Source organism: Brachyhypopomus gauderio, chromosome 1 (assembly GCF_052324685.1).
Source record: "Brachyhypopomus gauderio isolate BG-103 chromosome 1, BGAUD_0.2, whole genome shotgun sequence".
Lineage (NCBI taxonomy): Eukaryota > Metazoa > Chordata > Actinopteri > Gymnotiformes > Hypopomidae > Brachyhypopomus > Brachyhypopomus gauderio.
The window spans coordinates 43,707,087-43,728,629 of record NC_135211.1 but is presented as its reverse complement, the minus strand read 5'-3'; the positions used below and the strand labels follow the sequence as shown (position 1 = coordinate 43,728,629).

The window sequence follows — 21,543 nt, the reverse complement described above, 5'->3', positions numbered from 1 at the left end:
GTAGCTCCCTCCAAATTCTCCTTGCGCCCTGTCGGAAAATCTCCGCCAGCTCGGGGTTACTCTCCTCTACCCTCCGGGCTGAGGCCAGCTGGAGGGCGCACACCGGGTCCCTCTCCAATTGTTCTGGCGTTGGCGAGGTTACGCGGCGCGGGGGAGAGGAGGAAGAGTGGTGGTGTCGCTTGCTTGGCTTTTTTCCCTTCTTGGGCTTTGGCTTGTAGCCTGGCATAGTCCTGGTGTTTCCAAACGGCTCGTCGTTATGTTCGTGTCCGAACATCAGAGTCACTTGCTATCTTCAGACGCTGACTGAAAACCCACCTCTTTCAAGTGCACTTTACGTAATTATGCTTCATCTATTGTGCTTTATCGTCTCTTTCCTCAGGTGTTTGTTACAGGTATTGCTTACTGTCAAGTATTGTGCATAATTTGGTTATAGTCTTTTTCCTCAGGTGATGTGTATATTCAAGGTATAATAATGACTTTGCATAATTGTTAGGTATCATATGACTTTCGTCTAGTGGTTTTTCCAGATTAGAGTACCTTGTGTTCAGGACTATCTATACTACCTTGGAGATTCCAAGCAACTACATAGCACTTTTGTAAGTCGCTCTGGATAAGAGCGTCTGCTAAATGCCATAAATGTAAATGGTAGTGTTTTTCCATGTACGGAATGAGGGAACATAAAAACAAGTAAGATCTTTCCCTTTTGTTCATAGCTTGATTTGACAAGCTCTACAAGCAGACAGCACTCAGTGGAGTTCTTTCTGACCCTACTGGTGCTTGTCCATCCTTAAAGCAAAGTTGGCATCTGTAGTGCTCTTTCTTGGCATGACACCCTGCTGCTCACAAATAGTTCCCTCTTGTCTAAGTCTAGCTTCTACAACTCTCTCCCAGATCTTCAATGTGTGGCTCATCAACTTAAATTCATTGTAGTTGTTACAACTCTGTACATCACCCTTGTTCTTAAAAATGGGTACCAGCACACCTCTCCTCCATTCCTCTGGCATTTTCTCACTCTCAACCATACCATAGAACAGTTGAGTCAAAGACCTCACTGCTATCTTTCCTAGAGATTTCCATACCTCCACTGGTATGTCATCAGGTCCATCTGCCTTCCCTTCTTCATCCCCTCCAAAGCTTTCCAAACTACTTTTCGTTCCATTTCATTCTCTTCATTAGCTCCTTGAAGTACTCCTTCCATCTTCCCATCACACTCTCCTCACTTGTTAAAACATTACCATTCCTATCCTTAACAAGTCTAACCTGCTGCAAATCCTTTCCAGCCTGATTCCTCTGTCTGGTCAATCAGTCCTTCTCATGTTCTTTAGTGTCCAACCTCCCATACAACTCATTGTACGCCTTCTGCTTTGCCGTTGCTATCTCTTTTTGCATCTTCTTATATTCCTCTCTACTTTCATCGGTCCTGTCACTGTCCTTTTTTCTTCTTGGCTAACCTCTTCATCTGAATAGTTTCCTGCAATATATTATTCCACCACCAGGTTTCCTTATCATCTTTGCTCTGGCCAGATGTCACACCAAGTACCTTCCTACCTGTCTCTCTAATCAAAGTCAAATTTATTTGTATAGCGCTTTTCACAAAGCAGCTTTACAGGTGTCCAGGTAATCACTGTTGCTTTAGTAGCCCAGTCATCTGGGAGCTCACTTTTACCACCCAGTGCCTTTAACAGCTCCTCTATGAACTCTTTACAACATTCCTTCCTTCTTCAGTTTCCATAATTTGGTCTTCTTCTCTGGTTTGACGTTTTTCCTCTTCTTCACAACAACAGTCATTCTACACACCACCATACAATGCTGTTTGGCCACACTCTCTGCTGTCACAATATTACAGTCCCCTATCTGTCGGGTTTTGTCTTCTACACAGAATGTAGTCTACTTGTGTACTCCTCCCTCCACTCTCATAGGTCACCCTATAAGTGTTGACTACAGCCATTTCCATCCTCTTGGCAGAATCCACCACTATCTGTCCTTCCTGGTTCCTTTCCTTGACACCAAACCTACCCATTGCTTCCTCATCTCCTCTGTTTCCTTCACCATATCCCTTTAGGTCTGTTCCAATCACCACTCTCTCCTCACTGGAAATACTTTCTATCACTTCATCTAGATCCTTCCAAAACTTCTCTTTTTCCTCTTCCTCACATCCAACCTGTGCAGCATTACCACTGGCAACATTCAACATCAGACCTTCTACTTCTATCTTCAGACACATCACCCTGTCTACACTTGTTTCACCTCTACTACGTTCTTTGCTAACTCCTCTTTCAAGACTAGTATGTGCCCACAAGATCAAGGCACCAGTATGGGTAATACTATTTCACTACTTAACTTGATAAACAGTTATGTTTTCTGGTTATGTATACAAAAATTTGTATGACTTTTAAATGGTCCCATGATGAGCTTATGTGCAGTCACTTTGAAAGTTGTTCCACTTTAAGCAATCATAAACTCCAATAAAAGCCTGGTCAGAAATGGATGGGTTTACTTTAGAAACTGAATAATGAGGTAAGAACTCTACAGCTGCAAGCCCTGTAAAAATGTAGATACGAGTCGAAACCATACACAGCGGCCAAAATCAGGCCCAATTCTGGCCAACATGCCTCATATCTTCCTGGATGTCAAACAAAACTGTCTGATATTTGGGGTTATTGTGATTTCAGAATTTGTTTTTGTTTGTTTGTTTTGCATTTAGGTTATGTTGATTAAAAAGTGCAGACGATGCCCCAGAATTACTTTATAGCCTACAGGTTGCAGGTTAAAACAGAAACATTTGATTTTCTCTTTTCACAGATGTGGCAGTGGGCACTGGTTTAATGATGCCTAACAAGATCATTGAGAGAAACTGCCCACAATGTTCAAAACCTGGAGTTATGGAATTTTCTTCCTTCTGGATGTGTCCTAATACGACATCTTTTTTGATAAAGTTAACTGCTATGTAGTGACAGCTAACAGTGACTGAACTGGGACTGAACACTAGTGCACAGTGATAATGAAGTGATGTTGTTCTATGAGATATTTGATGTGATCGTTTCATATAGCTAGGCGCAATTCTTAAAATAATTTCAGCACCCTTACCATCTTACTGTTACTGTTGAAAATACTTTAAACAACTGTGTGTAATCCCTTTTATGATCTGTAATGATTATTGCAGTATTAGATTCTGTGATTGGCCCTTGTGCTTTGTATTAGCCAATTAAAAGTTCTAGTAGAGGCATATTCAGTGTAGCTAAATTTTTCAAGTTGTTGATTTTCTACTGGGTGTGTAAATGAAACAAAGAAACATTTTTCCCAAGCAATTCTAATCTGAATCTTTTAATTGGCACATGCTGCTACAGTCCATACTACACAATAAACTGAGAATGATATAGGATAACTAGTGCTGTTAGTTCACATTATTGTTTATTAGGGGTGTGACAAGACACTCAGCTCACGAGACGAGACACGATATTGGGTTCACGAGATCGAGATGAGATTTTAAGAACACTAAAATTCAAATTATATGACTGGACAACAGACTTTTATTTAACTGAGTTACACATGCATTTTGAAATGTTTTATTATAACTCTTAACATGCATTATGTAAGAGACTGAAAAGTCCGTTGTAATGCAGTTTTTGTCGATAAGCGTGACCCTAGATTTAGATATGCTTTGATCGTAAATACAGTATAGAAAAAAATGAACAATGTTCTCGTGCATGCGTACAGCGTGAGAAAAAGCGATCGCGTTGCCGAGATGGGCTTATCATACACAACAGTCCACAACACTCCACTGTGCTGCCAGTGCTCCTCAGCGCACCGTGCAAAATAAAATAAAAAGTCGGTCGTAACTCTGATCCGTCTTTAACCAGACCCTTCGTTAAGAGGGGACTCACTGTATTATGTGCAAAACAAAAAGTTCTTATATAGTGCAAACAGAGCCTGACCAAGTATGTCATGGAATTTGCTGCAACTGCCATGTTCATTTTTAAGAATATTAGCATCCCCACACAGTTCCTGATATCCTTTCCTGTCTCAACTTGCCAAAGTGTGCCTTTCTGTCCCTGCTACCTCTGTTCAAGTGAGATTAAGTACAATCAAGTTGATTTGAGTACTGAGCTGTAGTGGTGTTGTAAATGTCTCTGCATCCTGCTCGTACTAGTCGCGGTGTACGGAATTATTTTCATACAATGTTTGCATATGGTCCGTGTCTTATCAGTCACTCTCTTGCCATTGATAATTTCCGTAGGGTTCCCAAAATGCTGCCAAACAAACAATTTGAAAGTGGCGGGGGCATCTTCAATAGTAATACCTGTATTTTCCGACGTCATTCTGACTGCTTGCTGGATCACAAATCTCGCAAGATTTTTAACCGATGAGAAATCTCAGAGTTACGTCTCGCTAGATCTCATGGCACAAGATCTCGTCACACCCCTATTGTTTATATTTTAGAATCCCATTTAATATAAATCTTTTCAACTTCGAGAACATTGTAAAAATCCATAGTAACCATCTTTTTGTGTTTTTTATATACTTTTTTAGTCAGTTCAGTTGTCATGATTGTTGAAGTTCAACTGTCAAAATAAAGAGATTGAAAGTATGTATTATGGTTGAGCTTTTATTATTGCTTTTATTGTTTTGGTTAATGTTTTTACATTGTTTTAAATGAGTTAATTTATGAAAGTACACCATTCTTTTATCTGCTGAAATAAAAGGTAACTATAAAATGTTCATGTAAGCTGGAATTTAAAGACCAAAATCACAAAAATATGTATGTTTACAGAAATGTATTGTAACATTGGTTTTAACATAAACTTAAGCATTATATATGCTACCACTGGTCACTATCATGCGTAGGCATGGTATTAGCTTCCATTGCTATGCAGATGATACTCAGTTGTATATATCTTCCAATCCGGATGATATCACTACTACTCTCAAGATTGAGAACTGTGTCCAGGACATTAAAAACCGAATGGCATCGAATTTTCCTCAACTAAATTCCGATAAGACTGAGGCGCTGTTTCAAAGCTGCTACAAGGAATTGGGCTGATATTCCCCTTACCCTAGATGGTTTTTCAGTAACACCTAAATCTACCGCAAAAAGCTTAGGTGTCACTATTGATTTGGATCTTTCATTTGACGCACATATATGCAATGTCACCAAGGCTGTCTTTTTCCATTTACGTAATATCGCCAAGATGGTCAATGCTTTTGTCTTGTCAAGATGTAATGGTCTTCTAATTGGATGCTCTATAGCAGGGGTCGGCAACCTATGGCACGCGTGCAACCGTTGGCACGCCGAGGCATAATCACTGGCACGCGACACGCTGGACCAGCATCAGCAAAAAAAATTAATAATAAAAAATGTCAGAAATCGAAATTGCTCCTCAACCGTTTATACTTGGCGATCGATCGTGATTAGGGATGCAAATGATTAATCGACTTTCGATTAATTGTCGATTAAGACGTTACTCGATCAAAATGTATTAATCACGATTAATCGTTAAAGAGCGCTCCTGTAGTAACTTGAACAGAGTGTAAGAACGAGAGGTGAACACGTGTCGCGAAAGACCAGAGTGGAAAACAAAATGAAGCGGGCGAAAAGACGTGCGGTGTGGGACCATTTTGAAGCGGGTTCGGGAAACGAGGCAGAAACTGCGTAATCCAGAAAATCCAGAGGAGGGAAACTTTATTTTCCACGCAACTCAAACAACAGCACTGTTCTCTTCCCCTCCCCTGGCGCGCGCAGGCGCCGCTCTCCCAGTGTCACTTAAAGGGCCAAGTGCCTGTCTGTTAGGGAACTCGCTGTGAGGAGAAGTAGTCGCTACAATTTCAACATTGTTAATTTAGACTAAGAAGTCAAATGTTCTCTGTGTAATGCGGTATTGAAGTACAACAGTTCCACTAGCTCACTCAATTATCATTTGAACACCGTGCATGCAGATGTCCTGCATATCACCAGTGCACCTGGTCAACCTAAAATCACAGCTACACTGGGAAGGCGAGCGTTTTCGAAGCTCGCTATGAAAAATGAAGAGTGAGCTAAAACAAAGCTAGCTACCACTACTGCTGTAGCCCTTACAACAGATTGTTGGACGACTCTAACAACAGAAAGTTACATTACCGTGACGTGCCACTACACTGACGAGAACTGGCAGCTAAAATCTGCAGTGCTGATTACGACGAACATGTCGGACAGACACACCGCTGACAATTTACCTGACAAGCTCAATGATGTTGTGGAGACTTGGGCACTCTCCGGTCGCATTACAGCATGTGTTCACTACAATGCTAGAAACATTGTCCAAGCATAGGCTCAATAATATTCTGTTTGGCTCTCTATTTAATTTCTTATAAAAATTTTTTTTTTACATTTTTTAAAATGTCTAATGTTTCAAATGCAAGAACGGAGCCAGTCCTTAATTTATTCCTTTTTTAAATGAAAGAATGTATTTTGTTATACCATAAAAAATTCCTAATGCATAATTACTTGAGCAATATATCATATAATACAATATAATTATCATAATATAATATATACTTTTTGACCAAAGTGTTTTAACTACACTGCTCAAAAAAATAAAGGGAACACTTAAACAACACAATGTAACTCCAAGTCATCCACACTTCGTGTTCAGATAGGAAACAACACTGATTGTGAATCAATTTCAACTGCTCTTGTGCAAATGGAACAGACAACGGGTAGAAATGAGAGATTTTCAACTGATTTCAAAGGCTTTTATTAATTGAGATCTAGGATGTGTTATTTTAGTGTTCCCTTAATTTTTTTGAGCAGTATATTTAGCTAATATTTTTAAAAGCCCTATTGAAACACTGAAATTCAGGTGGAAAACGCCGCTTATCGATTAATCGAAAGTCGATCGATAAGATCAATCAACTAACGATTAATGAAATAATCGATAATTTGCATCCCTAATCGTGATATAATCATTTGTGTCCATTTACATACCCTCCCTCGGCTCAACAATTTAAACCCCCCCTCCCCCCCCACAACTTAAACTCGCTACCCCTCCCGCTCCAATTTTATTTCTTGATAGTGACACTCATTGACTAGACATGTTAAAGTTGGCACTCCATGTTGTTACGGCCCTGGGGTCGATGTAGAAGTGTTTCTATATAGTTCACTAGGGCTGTCATAGCGCACGCTATGTGTGAGCGCCGCACGTTGTGTGTGTGAGTTGTTTCCCCAGGCAACGCGTCCAATCGCGCTCCGCTGCAACGGCGTCGACGTTCGTTGGCTGTCTGGCGTCACACCACTACCTTGCGACAATCCCGTTGGCTGCCCCTGCTGTCATCAACCCTACTTAAACCGGCCCGGGAATGAAGACAAGGAGGGTGGCAGGAAGGAAAGATTAAGAGTGGTTCGCATTTTGAGATTTTTGTATGGTTAAGACAGTTTGTTCGTGGTGTTCTGAGTGTATGTGTGGAAGTGTTTGTTGATGTATTTTTGGATTCTGTGTCGGCTATGATCTACGCTTCTCCATTGACTACGATTACGGTTTCCCCCCTCAATATAAGTCTGGTCGCCTATTGTATATAGCACACTGTACATAGCCTGTATATTCACTTCTTGGGTTTTCTCAGTGGTTGGGACGTAGGGAGTTGAGGCTATTTTTGTTCCGTTTTGTCCTCTGTTTAAGGTTAGGGAGTTAGGGTAGGTTTTTGTATATTTTCTTTATTCTTTCTGTCAAATAGGAAGTTAGCCATTCTGTTGTGTTTCCAAGTTGTTATTTTTTTTTTTTTTAGCCATATCAACTCCTGAAGCCTATTGTCCCGCCACAAATAAAACATTTTCCTTCATCATAAATATTTCTCCGTCTTTACGTGTTACGATCCGGTAGCCTAGGCCGGGTCGTAACAGAATTGGGGGCTCGTCCCTTTGGTTTGGTTTGCCTGCCGGTTTTGTTGTTTTGTGGTGGGGGGGCGTGCGGTTTGGTGTGGGTTTTGTTCTGGTATTTTGTTTCGTTTTGTCGGTTGTGAGTAGTCATGGCTGCTGCATTCGATTTGGTACAGTTCACGTTGTTTCCCACCTTAGAACAATTTGACAAGTGTCGGAAGGATGATCTTTTATTGATTGCGGATTTCTTTAGTGTGACGGTGTCTCGCTCTGATACGAAACGCGTTATCAAGAATATCCTATATGATGAGCTCGTACAGCAACAGATACTGCCAGATAGAGACGAGACTCTGGGGGTTGCCTTTCCGTCTGGGCCGGGAATCGAGGCCGAGTTTGGGGCTGAGGCTAAAGATCTGGTGCATGTGGAACCTATTGCTCCCGGTCAGATGGACCCGATGCTTGCGTTACGCATGAAGGAGTTAGAACTAGAGTTGGGTAGACAGCGTGTCCGTGCCCTTGAACTTGAGACACATCGGGATGTCAGGGTGCGAGAGTTGGAGCTGGAGATGAGGCAACATCCACCCTCTCACATTTCCCCTGCTGGCTCCCGGCCGGTGCCTTCTCCGCGTGGACACTCGTTGGGCCTGTCTACCCCTGTACCCGCTCCGCGTACTAGGACACGGTCTCCTGCGCTCCAGTCTACTCCGTCTGCTACGGCAGGCTGGGAGGGGTTTGATGTCAGTAGAAATCTGGCTGTTGTGCCCTATTTTCGTGAAAACGAAGTTGATGCATACTTCCCGGTGTTCGAACGAATAGCGACAACGTTGAAATGGCCTAAGGATGTGTGGACTCTACTATTACAGTGTAAACTGGTGGGAAGAGCTCAGGAAGTATGCTCCGCTTTAACGCTGGAACAGAGTCTGGATTATGACGTGGTGAAATCCACGGTCTTACGTGCCTATGAGTTAGTCCCAGAAGCATATCGACAGAAGTTCCGTAAGCACGCCAAAACCGCCAGCCAAACATGTTGAATTTGCCCGTGAAAAGGCGGCTCTTTTCGATAAATGGTGCGCGTCTTGCAAAGTGAACACACTTGAACAGCTTAGAGAACTGGTTTTATTAGAGGAATTTAAAACGTGTGCTCCGGAGAGATTAGTTGTGCATTTAAACGAACAGAAGGTGTCATCTCTTGCTGATGCTGCAATCCTTGCCGACGAGTTTGTATTAACGCACAAAACTATATTCTCTACTCCCCAGCGAGCATGTCAGGTCGATCGTGTTGCTACTACACCTCCTCTGCCTCCGAACACACCCGCGAGGACATCTGATGAGTCGCGTCAATGTTTTTATTGTCACGAAGCCGGTCACCTTATAGCAGGTTGTCCAAAGCTGCTTAATAAAAACCAGAAGAAGCCCCACTCACCAGCAAAACCCATCGGGTTAGTTCATACCTCCTCTTTACACCAGGAGTCCGATACCTATTTGGATACAGTCCAAATAGACGCCTCATTTAAGCCATTTGTGTTCGATGGGACTGTAGCGGTGTTGTCATCAGGTGCGATTTAGTATCCCGTTCGCATACTGAGAGACACCGGGGCAGCACAGTCGTTGATGCTAAGTTCGGTTTTGCCTTTGTCTGAGAAGACAAAATGTGACTTGGATGTTTTGGTGCAAGGTATTGACTTGCGTGTGTTGAGAGTTCCTTTGCACAAAATATATTTGCGCTCGGAGTTAGTTACCGGTATGGTTAGGGTTGCTGTGAGGGAGAAATTACCGGTGAATGGAATAACGTTTATTCTCGGTAACGATTTGGCGGGTAGTAAGGGTTGGTCCGCCCCTGAAGTCGTGTCAGAGCCAGAGGAGAGTGTTTCAGACAGTTTGTTAACGGAATTTCCTTCTGTTTTTAAGACGTGCGTGCTCACCAGAGCCCAGGCACGAAAATACGCGGAAGTCGATGGACTATCCGATTCGTTTATGTGCAGTGATACACCTACACAGACCACGGATTCGAATGAAACCGAACCGTGTCCGTTCGACTCATTTACATCGACTCTTGGCCGAGACAAACTCATTGAGGCACAGCAGAAAGACAACACTTTATCCACTTGTATAGCAAGCGTATCAACTGATGGGAATTTCAGTACGCGTTCAGTAGCCTACTACCTCGAGAACGGTGTTCTGATGCGTAAATGGACTCCTCCTGATGCAAGCACGGATCAGGAGTGGAGAACTGTACATCAGGTGGTCGTACCGCAACCATATCGGTCCCACGTTTTGAGTCTTGCTCATGACCATGTTTTATCTGGACACCTAGGTGTTAGAAAAACGTATCTACGTTTGTTGCGACATTTTTTTTGGCCCATGATGAAACGGGATGTAAATCAGTTTTGTCGCTCATGTCATGTGTGTCAAGTGGCTGGTAAACCGAATCAGGTGGTTCCGCCTGCCCCTTTAAAACCTATTCCGGTGTGTGGAGAACCCTTCGAGCGCGTTCTCATTGACTGCGTGGGTCCACTCCCCAAAACGAAGTCAGGATATGTTTATATGTTGACCATTATGTGTGTTGCCACCCGTTATACTGAGGCTGTTCCCCTTCGTTCCCTTAAGGCTCCCGCGATAGTGAACGCGTTGATTAAATTCTTCACCACTTTTGGTCTCCCTAAACATGTACAGTCCGATCAAGGAACAAATTTTATGTCCAGATATTTCCAAAAGGCCATGAAACAAATGGGAATTCGTCATCAGGTATCTAGTGCTTATCACCCTGAGTCACAGGGTGCCCTAGAAAGGTTTCACCAGACCCTTAAATCCATGTTAAGGACGTATTGCCTATCCCACAGACAAGATTGGGATACAGGCTTACCACTTCTTTTATTCGCTGTTCGGACCACTCCGCAGGAGTCGCTTGGTTTTAGCACAGCTGAATTGGTGTTTGGACACACCTTGAGAGGTCCGCTGAAGGTTTTGCAGGAGGAAATGTTAACCCCTGATCCCTCTCCATCCGCTCCTACTAATGTTCTTGATTATGTTAGTGAGTTTCGTGAACGTCTAAGAACACTATGTGCTCTAGCACATCAGGCGCTTAATAAAACTCAGGGCCGAATGAAGGCTCGTTTTGATGTACGTGCCGTACCGCGCTGTTTTAACGTGGGAGACAAGGTGTTGGCTCTATTACCACTGTCCGGTTCTGCCCTACAAGCGAGATTTGTAGGACCATTTGTTATTGAGTCCCGTCTAAGTGACACAGACTATGTGATAAACACGCCAAACCGCAGGAAAAAGACCCGCGTTTGTCATATCAACATGCTTAAGCCGTACGTAGCGCGTGACGTTGCCGAGGATGTTTGTGACGTGCCTAAGCCTTCTTTGTTGGTTACCCCTGTTTCCTCTGAATACACTCCTGAGGTGGATGAGTTAGTTATTCGTGGTACCGGTCTTCCTTCTGCTCGTCTGTCCAATTCAGAATCCTTAAAAGAACTCCCCTCTATGTTACAGCATCTTCCTGAGTCAGCACAAAACGTTGTCGTAAGTCTGATACATAAATACCTCTCTGTGTTCGCTGACATACCTTCACGAACTTCAGTCATTGAGCACGACATACAAGTCGGGACTAACACACCGGTGAGACAGAACGCTTACCGAGTGAACCCAACTAAACACGCTATTATGAAACAGGAGGTTGAGTACCTGTTGAAAAATGGATTTGCTGTACCTAGTTCCAGTCCATGGTGTTCACCCTGCTTGCTGGTGCCTAAACCCGATGGCACTTTTCGGTTCTGTACAGACTATAGAAAGGTCAACTCTGTAACAACCACTGATTCATTCCCAGTCCCCCGTATAGATGACTGCGTGGATCGAATAGGTAACGCACAGTTCGTTACAAAACTCGACTTGCTCAAGGGCTATTGGCAAGTTCCGTTAACCAAAAGGGCCTCAGAGGTTTCGGCATTTGCTATTCCTGGTACATTTCTGCAGTACACTGTTATGCCTTTTGGGTTGAAAAACGCCCCTGCGACATTTCAACGACTTATGAACAGTGTGTTAACGAATATTGAGGGATGTGACGCTTACTTAGATGATGTCATTGTATATACCGACACATGGGAGGAACACATGCATACTCTTGAGAAGGTATTTCTCACATTCCAGGAGGCGAGTTTGACCATAAACCTCGCTAAGTGTGAGTTTGGTCATGCCACAGTGACCTATTTGGGGAAACGAGTAGGCCGTGGTGTGGTTCGTCCAGTAGAAGCAAAGGTTCAAGCTATTGTTGAATTCCCTGTTCCACAAAGCAAGAGGGAGATTAGGCGTTTCCTCGGTATGACGGGGTACTACAGAAGTTTCTCCAGAAACTTCTCGGATGTTGTGCTACCCCTTACAAACCTATTACGTAAGTCCACCACATTTGAGTGGTCCCCCACCTGTCAGTCGGCGTTTGAGGCCGTAAAACGGTTGTTGTGTTCGTCTCCTGTCCTTTCCGCCCCAGACTTCACAAAGACCTTCAAATTAGAGGTTGATGCCAGTGAGACTGGTTGTGGGGCTGTGTTGTTACAGGAGGATGCTTTGTGTGTCGATCACCCCATTGCATATTTTTCAGCCAAGTTCAATCGCCATCAGTGTCACTACAGTACAATAGAGAAGGAAGCCCTCGCACTACTACTCGCCATTCAACATTTCGAAGTATACATCGGCTCTAGCGCCCTTCCAATCACTGTGTACACCGACCATAATCCTCTTGTGTTTCTGTACAGGATGTCCAACACCAATCAACGACTGATGCGGTGGTCTTTAATCTGCCAAAATTTTTATTTGGACATCAAACACAAAAGAGGCAGTGAAAATGTTGTGGCGGATTGTTTGTCTCGTGCTGGGACCCCCTAGTTCACTCTTATGGGTGGGGGTGTTACGGCCCTGGGGTCGATGTAGAAGTGTTTCTATATAGTTCACTAGGGCTGTCATAGCGCACGCTATGTGTGAGCGCCGCACGTTGTGTGTGTGAGTTGTTTCCCCAGGCAACGCGTCCAATCGCGCTCCGCTGCAACGGCGTCGACGTTCGTTGGCTGTCTGGCGTCACACCACTACCTTGCGACAATCCCGTTGGCTGCCCCTGCTGTCATCAACCCTACTTAAACCGGCCCGGGAATGAAGACAAGGAGGGTGGCAGGAAGGAAAGATTAAGAGTGGTTCGCATTTTGAGATTTTTGTATGGTTAAGACAGTTTGTTCGTGGTGTTCTGAGTGTATGTGTGGAAGTGTTTGTTGATGTATTTTTGGATTCTGTGTCGGCTATGATCTACGCTTCTCCATTGACTACGATTACGGTTTCCCCCCTCAATATAAGTCTGGTCGCCTATTGTATACAGCACACTGTACATAGCCTGTATATTCACTTCTTGGGTTTTCTCAGTGGTTGGGACGTAGGGAGTTGAGGCTATTTTTGTTCCGTTTTGTCCTCTGTTTAAGGTTAGGGAGTTAGGGTAGGTTTTTGTATATTTTCTTTATTCTTTCTGTCAAATAGGAAGTTAGCCATTCTGTTGTGTTTCCAAGTTGTTATTTTTTTTTTTTTTTAGCCATATCAACTCCTGAAGCCTATTGTCCCGCCACAAATAAAACATTTTCCTTCATCATAAATATTTCTCCGTCTTTACCTGTTACGATCCGGTAGCCTAGGCCGGGTCGTAACAATGTCTCAAAGGTTGCCGACCCCTGCTCTAAACAGTCCATAAAGAAGCTAAACTTGTACAAAATGCTGCAGCTAACGCTAATGCTGAGTCCTAACTAAGGCTAGAAAATTTGATCATATTAGTCCCACTCTCGCGACATTACAATTGCTTCCGATTAAATATCGAATTGAATTTAAAATTCTTCTGTTAACCTATAAGGCGTTAAATGGTCTTGCCCCACAATATCTGAGTGAACTCATTGCTTATTACATCCCATCTAGCCTTTTGCGCTCCCAAAATGCTGGATTTCTCCTAGTTCCAAAACTTTTTAATTGAGATAAACTTTTTAATAAAACACCAGTTGAGATTTCTGGTAATCTGAGATGTTGATGCCGTCATCCAGCTGTGTCATGGTGTCACTCTCGTGACAATGACTTGACTGGAAAGCAATGTCTGAGTGAGCCCTCATGACTGTGGTCACCTCTGAACCCCTCCCTTTAGTTATACTGCTATAGCAAGCACCTACAAGCACCTGGGATATGGTCTGGCTTGCCGGTGGATGTGCAACTGCCACAAGAGGACGTGCTGATGCTAGCTCCTACCTGAGGCTCACCATCTGCACTGAAGGGACTGTGACTACTTGGCCAGGGAACAAGATCCCTAACTATAACTGTAGAACCACCTTTTGTCCACAAATATGGATTTGTGCCAACAGGCCGCCCAATGGAGGATGGGTTCCCTTTTGAGTCTTGGTCCTCCTGAGATTTCTTTCTAATCCCCACCATCATAGGGTGTTTTTCCCTATGCCGTTGGCTTGCTCATTAGGGATCTGGATGCATACGATTGTAAAACTGCTTTGTGACAACATGTGTTGTAAAATGCACTATATATAAATAAATTTTACTCTGAAATTTGACTCTGAAATGCACATTGAAATAGATTTAAACTAACAGGAACGACTACAACAACTTAAGAATGCTAATTTATTTAAAAAAGGGCAATTCAGAGAAAAGTCATGAAAGGAGGGTTCAGAAATTGGATCCAGTGTAAAAATTTCATTGGGGGGGGGGGGGCATGCGGTGCTCAAATAATCGGCACTTGGCCTGTCGAAGTATAAGTAGGTCAAAAGGGTGCAGCGCTTCTAGTAAGACATCATAGTGGTCAAATGACCGGCGCATTAAGGCAGGGCTGCATTACTCACTTGAGGAACTTCATATATGGAAGAGCCTTGAAGATCATGTTATAAAGTTCACCGCTGAGCCTCTGAGTATCTTCCGTACAGTGGAGATGGAGGCTGATCTTCTCTGAGCTTTGACTCATGACCTCTCCAGCTTTCTTAAACATGGATGCTTTACCAGAGACAGGAAGGTGCATCTCTTTCCCAGAGATGTCCAGTAATGCTGCAAAATCTCTGCGTTTCTCACAGCACAGCACTGATATCCAAACTTGACAGAGAGTAGAAGGCTTATCTCTACAAAAGGTAATCGTAGTATTAGTAGTAGTAGTATTGGTAGTAACAGTAGAATGCTTCTTTTAACAATGATTTAAAGGACATAAAATTAGCACAAAAACTGTAAGTAAATACCTTAGATGTGACGTGAACCTGAGAATGATCTGAATCCCAGTGTCAGATATAATGCAGTCTTCCAAGCTCAGATGAACCTGCTTTTCTCTGGACTGGCTGATCACATAAGACACTGCACAGCACTGATGTGGATCAAGGTCTTCTCCACTCAAGTCTAGATCATAGTTCATTTTCTCCAGGAAGAGCAAGCAAGCTTCAGGGGACTGAGACTCATACAAGCACTGACACACAAAGAGAAGAACACTGACTTCATCATCGCCCCCAAGCAGCCCATTTGGCTGAGGCTGTAGAAATGTGTTCAGGACTTTTGTGAACATCCCATCAGAGGCTTTTCTGATTTGATCCTCTGTAAAAAGATTCTTTAGTAGTTTGAGGTTCTGTTCTGAGAGGAGTCCACAGAGGAAAGGAATCACATGTTTCATGTGCTTTTTCTCCATTGTCAGACACATCTGTAGAAACGTGTCAATTTCATCAGCATTCCAAAACAACCACAGAGCTGAGAAAAATTCCTGCATTGTGTTATGCAGAAATGCATAGAATTTCTCAACAGACGTGACACTATCCTCAACTGTGATTTTTTTTAGAAAGACATTGATTTCAGTCTCATCACACTCCATATCTGGAAGGTTTACAGTTTTCTGCTTTGTCGCATTAAAGGCACATTCCATTAGGTGATGAAGTTGATCTCTCTTATCTTTTATATAATTATCTACTTGCCCAGAGGTCTTTCTTCTAGCTTTCATCAACTCTTGACGGAGGATGTGGACGTACATTTCTGTGACAGTTTTTGAACGTATAGGAACTGTTCTACTGTTGAACGAAACACAGGCTGCCACCATGAGTGCATACATTGGAACATGGCACAGACTGAATAGTTCTTGATTGTTCAAAACAATGTTCAAATCCATATCAGAACCCATAGTCTGTGTGAAGTACATCCGGATTGACTCCTCACTGAACCCTTTTACATAAACTCTGCATGTGTCCCTGTCTGCAAAAAGAAATTCATCTTCCTCCTCTGATCTGCATGTGATCACAATCTTCGCCTCAGGCAGAAGGTCTCGCTCGACAATCTTCTTTATAATAGGGTTGTGCTGAAAAGTACTGATACCATCAAACACCATGGTGACATTGTCTGAGTTTTCCTCAATGTCCTGTAACACTTCCTTTCTGTCTTTCTCTGGGGGTTTTAGGTACATATCAAACAGAAGAGATTCCAAACTCGTGGGGCTGGAGATGTTGGTTAATGTACTCTCATTAAAGTAGAACATGTAGTCTAATTCCTGGATGTCTTTTTTGGACCAGAGAGAGAGCATTTCCTGGACTATTGTTGTCTTTCCTATTCCAGGTTTACCTATAAGTTGTATTGCTTTCTTGTGACTACACAGAAGGTCCTGATGTGAGAGATTCTGTTTCTGCACAGGAATGTAACTCTTTAACTTTTTTGGCCGAAGTTTCTTGCATTTTTTGTTTTTCATTTTAATTTTATTTTGTGCAGAGTTTAAATTTGTATCCGTGTCTAGGACTAGAGGTATAAAAGTGACGCGAGTTCTTGTTTTGTCCTGTAGGCGTTTACAGCACTGATCCCACCATCTCCTTGATATGTTTTTGGCTTTGGCTTTAAGTTGTTTCTGGTATCTTTGACAAGGCGTCATACCTGATTATGACAAAAGCAAAACCAATCTAATATTAGTTCAATTTTAATGGTAAAAAATAGTCTGCTTGTTGTAAGCAAAAAAAACGAAGCATACTAAATTTAATGTGAAATATTCATATTCGTTCACAGATAGTCATAGTAACTAATTCACTGCAGATGTGCTGTACATTAATTTGGTGATGCTATTCATCATTGTGTTTCAGTCTTCATAAGAACATTACTCACCTACAGTGTAGTCAGTCTCTGTGTCTTCCCTGAAGGGGAAACAGCTGATCCACATGTGTGAATCAGGATGTAATGTCTTGTTTCTGGTGATGTCAATGATTCGGAGTAACTCATAGCTGTCACTTTCCCCCTTTTTAAGAACACAGTCCAGTATAAAACTTGCTTTGTCATGGTCTGTTCTCTCTGCTTTAAGAGCATCAATGTCATGGTCGTTGAAAATCCTGCACTGGTAAAGATTCTCAGTAATAAGAGGCAAGTTCTGGAGATGTGTTATCAGAACTGGCCGGGCATTTCTGAGATAATCAGTAGCAGATTGGTGTGTACAAGCCATAATACAGCTCTGCACCAGCACCTGAGACATAAAACAGAAAGTAAAGTTAGGACTCAAGTTAAATTAAATAGAGGTATACTAGAATTAAATTTAACATATCAGAATGAAGTAAATAAAATTTGTTGTGAACCATGCATGATTAAAAGTAACTTTAAACAACCTCTAGGGACAAGAAAGGATTAACAGTGACTTCCTCAACCTAATTCTGATGCTTAGTAAATATTTTCCAACTGGCGTCATCCGCTGTATGAATTAAGCTTCACCTGCTTTCAAGAGGTCCTTTTTAATTCAAACTCACTACTAGGGCTGCACGATTAATCGTATTTTTATCGTTATCGCGATGTGAAATTTCACGATAAACACATCGAAAGAGCCACGATAACTCCTTGAATAACAGCAAACTCAAATTGCATTATCCTCGTCCAGCAATAGAGGGAGCTATTCGCGCTGCAGACTATGATCACGTGACGTAAGTAGGCAAGAGGCAGAGTGAGGCAGAGTTGCCAGGTTCGCGGTTTTCACGCCAAATTGGGCTTGTTTGAAAATCCAGCCGCGGGTAAAATTTCTGGGGCCGCGGGGTGCGGTTTTTTGGGCTACTTTTGAGTTGGGCTACTGCGGAAGTTACAAGTCAACACTAAGAATCGATCGCGATATAATACATAATTTGTCTCCATTTCACACTCGCCACCCCCCCCCACCCCCCCGCCGACAACTAAAGCCTGGTTTATACTTTCGCGAGCGACCGTAGCGCGCGACTCCGCCCACCTCGCGCGACCCTGCGCGAGCGGTGTAGGCGTTTATACTTTCGCGAACGTCGCGAGCCACGCTGCAGTGTTCTCCGAAACGATAGGTGGCGATAGGTGGCAGTGGAGAATAAAAAACCCCTCCAAAACCGGGGAAAGAACATTTTTACCTGACCAGAGACCGTATATATATACACATCAGGCATCAAACATAAATATGACTTTGCAGTGTTGTCCGAAACGATACGTTAACAAATACGAGCCTCTTGTAATTCCAGGGCGAAACATGAGAGAACGTGAAGACGTTAAGATTGGGCGTTTGAAAATAAACAACCATAAACGAATGTGATAAAAAAGCGAATTATTTCGATTCATTTCGAGTATATGTATAAATATTTAACTTAATTAAGTTTAACGTGCTGGGAAATATTGAAATGGACCTTTAAAGTGACGTACAAGTGCATTAATTCCACCTTGTATAGGTGTATGAACCCGGCAAACATGACTTTGTCCATCGCGCTGAAGCGCGGCGCGCGCGCGAAGTTACAAAATTCGAGAGGTGCACGGGCGGAGCCACAGCGATTACGTCATTTTCGCCGCGCGGACCCTCGCGCCGCTCGCGGCGCGTCGAGTATAAACCAGGCTTAACACTCGCAGATTTTGTGCGGAAAATTTTTGTAGGACCTGGCAACCCTGGAGTGAGGTGAACACGCTCATCAGACACGCGATTTGGTTTAAGCCTGGTTTACACTTGATGCGGCGCGAGGGTCCGGGAGGCGAAAATAACGTAATCGCGGTGGCTTCGCCCGTGTGCAATGGCCTCGCGCGCTGTCGATTCACGAGGTCGTGCACCTCTCGAATTTGTTAAGTTCGCGCGCGCCGCGTCTCAGCGCAATGAGAACAGTCATGTTTGCAGGGTTCATACACCTATACAAGGTGGAATTCAAGCACTTGTACGTCACTTTCAAGGTCTATTTCAATAATTCCCAGCACGTTAAACTTAATTGAATTAAATATTTATACATATACTCTAAATGATTCGAAATAATTCGCTTTTTTATCACATTATTTAATGGATATTTACTTTCAAAACGCCCAATCTTAATGTCTTCACGTTCTCTCATGTTTCGTCCTGGAATTACAAGAGGCTCGTATTTGTTAACGTAATACAAGAGAATTGTTCAGTCAGACAGATATATATACGAAGTAGTTACAATTTCAAGCATTTTCGAGTACTTTAGCCTAAATTCCAGCACTTTTCAAACCTGAAACACAAAGCAACATTAAAATTGCTCAGGTAAAAGTTCATTCCCCTGTATTTGAGGGGTGTTTTTTTATACTACTAGGCCTACATATCGTTTCGGACAACACTCCAAAGAATGTGACACGGCAAGATTAAACGCTTCCGCCGTTCGCGGAGGTTAACGAGGTGTGCGGAGTCGCTCACTCGTGAAAGTATAAACCTAGATTGAATCTATTGTTGAATAAACCTGCAAAATATTTGGAATTATTCTGGATTCATTACACAGTAAAAAACAAAACAAATTAACGTGCTGCTGTTCAGAGAGACACTACATTTCTGTATTTTAATCTTAATTTATCGTGGTTCACATCGATATCGGGATATCCAACAATGTTATCGCACATCGCAATTCTAGTCCATATCGTGCACCCCTACTCACTACCCCGATTTGTACCTGGTCACAGTTTGTATTGCTTTTTGATTAAATTCACTGCTTAGACTGAGAGACCAGAATTACACTGCGATGACCCAACAGTAATTTTAATTTTGCTATTTTATTTTAAAGGTAACTTAAAAAGTGTGCTAGCATGCTTTCTACATCAAAAGTAGCACCCTCTAGCTCCCTTGGGAGTTATTTAGCAAGTACTGCCCAAATTCATACACAAGGTAACAAAAGATCCCAGTGCCCATAAACAGCTATACAGTTAATATTTTCATTTTCCATACTGAGCAGTGCTGGTAGTACTAATACTTAACAACCCATAGTCTCCCTCTATCTCTCTCTATTTAATATGCACTCACTAAAACACAGGCCTCGTTACTGGTTTCACATACACATTGCCCTAGCCATACCTATACAAACGTCAGAAAGTAACAAAGACACACAGACAAACTGAAATTTAGCTTCTGTTCTTAAAAAACTCTCTCTCTCTCTCTCTCTCTCTCTCTCTCACACACACACACACACACACACACATGCCTTCCTATACAAACATATAGGCCTACAGCTCTAACTCATGGATGCTTTCATATAATCACACAAAACGTCATAGGTATTACACAGGCATACCCATACCATAGGCACAGACACATGCCTACATCTAGGGGTCACAAAAACACTGCTTGACACCCACGCATCTACTTATGTGTGTTCTTCATATTGAGTACATACACTGTCATGTCAGACATATGCATTCACTGTAACATCTGACACTGCCCAATATACACACATTCACACACATGTTTACACCTATGTAAACATATGCAGCTGTTTCTCATGAATGCTTTTAAATATTCACACCAATTTTTTGTTTCTCATAACACATATGCCTACTTATGTGTATGCATCTCATAGATTGAGCACATACACTGTTAGGTCAGACATGTGAGTTCACTGTGACAACTGACACTGCCCATTAAATCCTAACACACACACATTCACATATAAAGCTCTAATTTATGGACACTTTCACATAATCACACCAAACTTTCTCTCTTTATTACACATGCACAGGCCTACCTATAGGTTTCACACATACACTGCCCTAGCCGTACCTACCCAGTTGATTACACACACACACACGTTTACTCATCTCAGTCTTAGGTTCAGCAGGGAGAGACACATAGCCTAAGTAACCTACACACACTACCACTCACACAAACCTCACCCCCCCTCACCCACTTACATACCTCTTGTCACAGGGACGTTACACATGGAGGCATAATCAGGTACTCAAATCACTGGCAGGTGATAAGAGAGTGGCCGATACGCAGAGTCACCCAAGACTCTTTAGATGTCTGTCAGCAGAGGCAGGCGGCGTTTCTGGACAACGGAGACCACAGTCACGCAGCACTGGCCACAATAAGTGCCACGATTATGTGGCAGATGCCACAAGGTGCCATTTCTGGGTGGCACAGTGGTCACTTTCGTGCTGCTTACATGCTACTTACACGCCAAACAGGGAGCGCACCCTTACAGGAGATTTAGCAGAAAGACGCGCCTCTTAATGACCTCTGATATGTTTTGTGATTGGCCAGATGCAGTTCGATTAGCTCTGAGTTTTTTTGCTCATCCTACGTATCCCGGATGAACCGCATTTCAACCTGAACCTGAATTTCGACCCGAACCTGAATTTCGACCCGAACCTGAATTACGACCCGAACCTGAATTTCGACCCGAACCTGAATTACGACCCGAACCTGAATTTTGACCTGAACCTGAATTGCGACCCGAACCTGAATTTCGACC

General features: G+C 42.8%; 1 protein-coding gene across 16 annotated transcripts in view; it reads right to left on the bottom strand.

Moving 5' to 3' along the window:
- The window catches only part of LOC143521618 (uncharacterized), a 316,853-nt gene that overhangs the window by 235,826 nt on the left and 59,484 nt on the right, over positions 1-21,543 (bottom strand). For 2 of the 16 annotated variants that reach the window (XM_077014795.1, XM_077014805.1), the window contains exons 2-4: positions 16,979-17,330; positions 15,097-16,753; positions 14,713-14,982 (exon numbers count right to left, since the gene is read on the bottom strand). The exons of the other annotated variants lie outside the window; for them this stretch is intronic. In XM_077014795.1, coding sequence (XP_076870910.1) covers positions 14,713-14,982; positions 15,097-16,753; positions 16,979-17,309 — 2,258 coding nt within the window. In that variant the 5' untranslated portion in view covers positions 17,310-17,330. The remainder of the gene's footprint in view (positions 1-14,712; positions 14,983-15,096; positions 16,754-16,978; positions 17,331-21,543) is intronic. 16 annotated transcript variants of the gene reach the window in all.